Here is a 6,743-nt window from a genome sequence, read left to right as displayed (position 1 = left end):
TATTCACAGTTTATCAGCCTTTCAAGAAATATTAGACAGTGCTTACATAAAGGTAAAAACGTAAAACTATCACAATTAATAAGTTACAACTTTCTGTACAAGATAGCAACAAAATTTCCACACATGATATCCAAAGGATTTCAAAATCATACATGAAGAATAAATAACAGCTTCCCTCCTTCGGAGAACTAAAATAAAACTAGAGTACTCATTCCAGCTTGACTCTGTTTTCTTCTAGCTGCTGTTTCTGGGGCTCGGCAGGGAAGTATTTTATGCCAAGTAGATCACCAATTCTGCTGATAACCTGATGAACGCAAGAACTTGTAATTAGCTAATCAGTATGCTAATATGGAAATTCTTTTAATTGATACTCCATGGCCTGATTTGGTTATGTTCTCTACCACAAGATTTAATAACTGAGATATCTAAATATGTCATCCATGCATAAGGATTCCATTAAAATGTCCTCAATCATCTAAAATAGGATCTCAGCTATTGACCAACTAATCAAAAAAAAAGATGAGTATGGGAAGGTTGAGGTGACACACTATAGCTCAAACCTAGCAGCTCCTTATTAAAGGAGCATGGATGAAAACATAATTACCTCATCAGTTAGCACTAGATTATGTGTAAAGCAATGTTTTAGTTCAAACTGTCTACATTAAAAAGATTACAAGGACAACTCCATGAAAGAAATATCTTAAGCGCAAGTGACAAAGTGATAACTTATAGCTTTAAGGTTATGCGAAAGGTTATCCTGAGTGCAATTAGTGTCGACATGGTGAGAATAGAAGAAACAAGAAAATTTGCTCATCAGAAATGACAAAAGGAATTTAAGATCTAACCTCCAGTGCTTTGTTAAGATCTTCCCGTGAGTGAGCCGCAGAAATACATATGCGTGCTCTGGCCAAAAGTAAAGGGGTTGCTGGAAAACCAACTATCACTACAGCCAACTACAATAACAGTAAACGAAGTAAATTCCAAGATCAGAATAATTGGTAAATTTAAACAATAACCAATATGTTAAAAACTGAGCCTGAAATGACAAGTAATTATACATTCTGTTTGAGACACTCCCGTGAAAAAGCAGGTATTTTTCCAGGATTGTAGATCATGATGGGCATCACAGGAGAATCATTGTCCCCAAGGACCTCAAAACCCATCTTCTGTAGTTCTGATCGGAAAAAGTTGCTATTTTCACGAATGCGAGCCAGTTTCTGAGCTCCTACAATAACGAAGTAGCTCTTATGATGAGTACACAATTTTTACCATCCCAGTGGTCCAGATGCCATTAGAATTATAACAAACTCAAAATAGGAGTGAATTTTGATAGTCTAAGTTCTGACCTCTACTAGTACCATCTTCACCAAGTATAACCTTGAGAGCAGAAATAATTTGTTGGGCAGCTGGAGGTGATATTGATGTGGCATACAGATGAGCTGGGCAAGTGTACTTCAAATATTCAATAAGTTCCTGCAATTGGTGTTAAATGTCAAAATCAACAATTATAAAATAACATCACATTTACCTAAAGAAGGGCACTTCAAGAACTAGCTGATAAGGTGGAAAAGAAAAATAGAAGAAGAAAAAATAAGCAAAGTAGTCCACCAGCTGTGCAAAGGGAATGCTACGTTGCAAAAGAATAGGCAAAAGGCTCACAAACACAAAGTTAGACATATCTGCATCGATGGAATGTTTAGCATCAAATTAGGTTGCTAAGTTTGACACAGTTTCACTTGTTTTTTGTTTTTTCTGGATAAGGCAAAGATATACATAGTTTCACTTTTTAAAAATTAGGTTTTCTGGATAAGAATGGAAAACAGTATAAAAAAGAACAATCAATGAAGATAATCTCTAACAGATTCAGGCCTCCAAGCAACATGTGAAGGGAATTCAATACTAGCTAAAGACTACATGGAATCCAAACAGAAAACAAAAGGCAGTTGCTTTCTTCTTCTTTTTCTATTCTTTTCTGGGGATAAAGAACAAAAGGCAGTTGTTTATTCAATCATTCAAATCAGAAAGATAACTATCTCATTGTTGCTCCTTTGAGTCTTCACTAAGATGAAGCGTGTCAGCAGAAGTGTCAATGATTTACAGATAGGACTAATGACGAAACTGTCTGACACTGTAAAAGTAGAAGCAGGAATGTCACTTTGATTTCACTATTCCACCCTATTTGGCATACTGCCATACACTTCCACTAAATATAAGAAACAAAGACTATATCTATAGGTAATGAAAAAGAAAGTCAGCTAGCACCATTATAAGAATGCCATTGAAGAAACATACTTTGGATCCAGCAATATAACCACCGCATGAACCAAATGACTTTGTGAAAGTTCCCATCATAATGTCCACATCAGCCGTGTCAACTCCCAAGAGCTCACAGACTCCCCTTCCTGTTTTTCCAACAGCTCCAATGCTGTGAGCCTCATCCAAATAAACATATACCTGCAATGAGAGAAATACATCCCAGACAAAGATGCATGAGAAAATAAAACCTAATGGTGTCTCGTAACGCATAAGAAAAGAAACTAGTCCCTCAAATAAACGAGAGCTTGGTATAAAATTGAGACAATTAATGTCATGACAATGAAGAAGTAGACGCCTAGCTCTTAGAACAATTAATGATGACAAAAACCATAGTTACACTGTGCACTACCTTGTATTTCTTGCATATGGTGACAATCTCTGGAAGCTGGCATAGCTCCCCTTCCATGCTGTATATGCCCTCCACTATAACAATTATCTTCTTCCATGGCCTGTGTGTTCTGGGTTGTCCCTCAGCAATATGTTCTCTCAAAACCTTCTCCAAGTGAGAAGGTGCTACACAATTGAGGGCAAAGCAAAGCTTTAATAAGAAATCAGATGAACTCATTGTATAAACATGGTATGGCTGAAAGGACAAAGTCCAAGTTGCAGAAACTTACTGTTATGTTGAAAAACACGAATAGTAGCTCCAGACCCTCGAGCACCATTTACAATAGAGTTGTGGTTGAGAGAATCACTGATAATCAAACCTCCCTGTAAATGACCAAATTAAAAGATAAATGTAACCACAAATAAAACATGAAAAATAACTTTTACAAACTATTTGTACCTTTCCAATCAAGACAGGAAGTATGGCTGAATTTGTTGCGTAACCCATGCCTGTGACAATAGCAGCTGGCTTGCCAACAAAATTAGCCACACATTCTTCCAATTCCATATGGATGCTTGTAGTACCTGAGAAGACAAAATTTTAGAAACAGAGTTCCCAACTCAGGCAGACACAGCAGCAACTTCCACAAAATTATGCTTACCTCCATCAACACGGGCACTGCAAGTGCTCGCAGAGTACTTTTTCAAGGACTCAATGACGCGAGGTGTACAATATTCATCCGATGCAGCAAAACCAAGGTAATTATATGAACCCAAGTTTAGGCACCTTGAAACTTTAGTGGTCCGCCTGCACAATATGCAAGTGCATGGAATATAATAGTAAATATAGAAACATTAACTTTTCCTAAACTGTTGGTAATAGTTTGGATATGATATATGAACAACAAGTAGCCCTACAGGACTAGAAACCAGAGAAGCCCAAGTAACTTTACCTTCATAATTCTCTAATTGTAGTATTAAAAAGACAATGGGAAAAATTACAACACCGAGGAGAAATATTTACAGAAAATCAAAATAAATTAATTGAACTGAAAGATCCATACTCACTTTAGTGTCTTGTTATTATCATTGGACACACGCTCCACCACATCAAGCCAAGCATCAGGAGGACTACATATTGGCCGTCCGAAGCAATCCTACAAGTAATGATTGCATAAAGTATATGAACCAAAAATCAATGCTCGCACAGCAGTGAATAATCAACAGCCAACTTTTGGTCGAAGGATTTGTTTTTTCTCTTGGATGCATGGATACCAAGAATTAAGGTTTCTTAGAAATAGAAGAACTCAAGATATAAAGCACAGAGCAATTCAAATAGACACACACCAATAGAAAGTACACTGATAATAAAGATTTCAACCTCTTTTACTTCATGAAGTCCTCCTGTTTTACTTATAAAGACATCCTCTCTTTTATGTGCCATTATGAACTCTAAGGGACATAAAACTTCATGTGCCCCTTCAACAACTTCAGACACAAGCACATACAATCACAACTTCTACTGTTTCCTTGTATTGATAAGTCCCTGCAAAACAGATACTGATCTGTTTGGTGACTGATATCTGACTGTCATCCCAATCGACAAGTGCAACTTTTCTATTTTCACTAAGGGGGCTAGATGACTGGACATCTGAACTTTATTGTTTTCCTCTTTGCTAGGTGAAAAGTAGGTAAAGTACCTCAACTTTTTGTAGCATAACCAAACTTTTTCCATGTAAAATTAATCACTAATAATGGCACGTATTTAATTTAAAAATCTTATGTACTCATCATTTGAATGAACAAAAGCAAACTCAATTTTTTTTATTCAGTTTGTCACATAAGCAAACTTGAAAAGCTTCAGAAAGAACAAATAAAAAGGTAAAGCAGACATTAGCGGAGTATGTTGGGTCTCCCAAATAATAAGCCTTCTTATTACAAAATACTTGCTTATATTTGAATAAGTGGAAACACATAATAACAGCACAGAAGGCAAAAAACACGTAGACGCGTTCTAAAAATGTGCGGCACATGCTCTTCTTCATAATTAACAGCAAACCAAATTTTAGTTTCATTTCCTTCTCTAAATCGCATAACATTCACACAAACAGATAATAAAAAAAAATATAAGCATACTGCATGAAAAAGTCTGGGATCAAGGAGAAGTTACCTGAATGCGATTATACAACCGGCGGATATAAAAATCTTCAAGTCCTAAGCAGATCGGAGCATATCCCTAACATTCAAGCAATAATAAAAAAATCAAAATTCAAGCTCATTTTCAGAATTAAAGACGAGGAAGCAGAGGCGGCGAAAGTAATACCTGAAGATTGCTGGCACGCCACCAATCAAAGATCTTCCTGAAGAAATCACGGAATTGACCGAATGCGAAGAGCAATCCATAGCTGAAGTAGGTTGTCAAGGCGGTCAAGTATGGAATGGTGATCATTTTTGGACCGGTGTAGATCGGATCTGAAGAAGCAGAATTCGAGATCTCTGATCAGAAGAGAGAGAAATGTAGAAGAGCGAGAGAGAGAGTGGAGAAGGGACGAGGGAGGGGGCGGGAGCTGGAAACAGGGGGAGGGAGAGGATTGGTTTTGACAAAATCCAATCCCCTCTATTATTATTTTTTTCGTTTTCTCTGTCGAATTTGCTCTTTTGATTTTTCAAAAACGATGGAATGTTTGACTCGTGCTTTTCGCCTTTTCCGGAAATTTACATCGACTGTTTTGAAAGTAGTACGTTTTGCTTTCGTGATTGTATCTTCCCTTTTATTGGTCAAGCGACGGAAAGGGAAAACAAAAATTGGAAGAAAGAAAAGGAAAAGGAAATTCAAAGCCAACCAATTTTGAATTTTTTGTTTCAAATTTGGGTGAATGAATATGAAGCAACCACAACTGTTCCCTTGTGTTAAAAACTCAAAAATACTCTATCAAGTTGACAGCACATTTGCTCTCGCTTTTCCCTTTGTCGCTGTTTATATCGTCTCATGTTTTAGCTGTTTGTACAACTAATTTCATGTCGAGATTATAATTTTAAATTAATATTTAAATATAGTCCGGCATGAAGAGATTGTTCATATCATGTAAATATATATATATATATATATAAATGATTAGTTATTATATTGTTAACTAGTAGATCTTTGTGAAATTATGTATATTTGAAAGTTTGTAATCACAAATATTTATTTATGAAAAGGAACATGAAGATATGTGATTTATCAATATGGTTCCAACTTACAATATTCTGATATCTTGTTGATGAACTATGATTTGCTCGTTTGGTAAAATTGTAAAAGAATTAAGAAAATTTTGATAGTTATCATAACTTATGAGTTTTTCATGTTTATATGAAAAAATAAATTTAAATAATTAAAATTACATATCCAAACAATACTTCTATTTCATATCAATTTGATTTCATATTATGATTCTATATCACACATCCACCAAACCCCTATTTTGGGATATTTTTTTTTCTTTCGACATTTTTTCACATTTGAAAATAATATGAGCTCCACTTCTTTGTCGTGAGGAAGTAGGATTTTTGTGCTCAGAGGTTTTATTTTCTTTTTGTTTCGATCCTCTTAATATATGAGTGCATTCAAAGTTTAACCAAATCATATGGTTGATTTAAATTTAATTGTTGATGAAGCTCAATCAAAAACTAGAGAAAGTCATTACTTGTCTCGTGAGAAATTGGAATGAAATGTATGTGTATTAAGAAAATATATGCAGACTTGAACATTTAATTTATATACATACAATTCTTAATATATTTTTTATATATATTCAACAATCCCTCATTAAATTGCAATACACATGTCATGTCTACTAGAGTTCTTTAGGGAAGACATTGACATCTTATCTTTCAACCCAACAAATGCATGTAATTATAATATTCCAAATTTGAAACCTCTCTCTAAATAAAATGACAATCTCATGTACGAAAAAAATAATTTTAACATAATAAATTTTAAATTGATTGTCATATATTATAAGGTGTACTTCTAATCTCACAAGCAACTGTTTCAACTACAATAATTGACATGTGATCAATGTCATGGCCATATAATTTGCTTCAACATTCAACTGATA

General features: G+C 34.9%; 1 protein-coding gene across 2 annotated transcripts; it reads right to left on the bottom strand.

The window, feature by feature from the left end:
• Positions 1 to 5,369, bottom strand: LOC129894364 (long chain base biosynthesis protein 2b). 2 transcript variants are annotated; one of them, XM_055970028.1, is made up of 12 exons: positions 4,967 to 5,369; positions 4,814 to 4,879; positions 3,712 to 3,800; positions 3,306 to 3,451; positions 3,104 to 3,228; positions 2,934 to 3,027; positions 2,666 to 2,829; positions 2,293 to 2,454; positions 1,347 to 1,473; positions 1,059 to 1,225; positions 846 to 953; positions 1 to 304 (listed from the first exon to the last, which is right to left on the bottom strand). In XM_055970028.1, exons 1-12 carry the CDS (start codon positions 5,090 to 5,092, stop codon positions 209 to 211), a joined length of 1,470 nt encoding a protein of 489 aa, XP_055826003.1. In that variant the 5' UTR covers positions 5,093 to 5,369; the 3' UTR covers positions 1 to 208. The 2 variants fall into 2 exon arrangements, with proteins under 2 accessions (XP_055826003.1, XP_055826004.1); XM_055970029.1 differs by lacking the exons at positions 4,814 to 4,879; positions 4,967 to 5,369 and adding an exon at positions 4,025 to 4,188.
• Between the last annotated feature and the right edge of the window lie 1,374 nt (positions 5,370 to 6,743).

This window comes from Solanum dulcamara, chromosome 7 (genome assembly GCF_947179165.1).
Source record: "Solanum dulcamara chromosome 7, daSolDulc1.2, whole genome shotgun sequence".
NCBI classification, from domain to species: domain Eukaryota; kingdom Viridiplantae; phylum Streptophyta; class Magnoliopsida; order Solanales; family Solanaceae; genus Solanum; species Solanum dulcamara.
Note: the sequence above shows the minus strand (reverse complement) of the source record. Positions and strands in the feature narration are given on the sequence as shown.

What these genes read in the sequence shown, in the direction of transcription:
- LOC129894364 (XM_055970028.1), bottom strand. Translation starts at nt 5,092, where the DNA reads ATGATCACCATTCCATACTTGACCGCCTTGACAACCTACTTCAGCTAT. An exon ending in GGCGTGCCAGCAATCTTCAG is followed by an intron (nt 4,880 to 4,966) that starts GTATTACTTTCG and finishes CTTGAATGTTAG; the next exon opens with GGATATGCTCCGATCTGCTT. An exon ending in GGTTGTATAATCGCATTCAG is followed by an intron (nt 3,801 to 4,813) that starts GTAACTTCTCCT and finishes CATTACTTGTAG; the next exon opens with GATTGCTTCGGACGGCCAAT.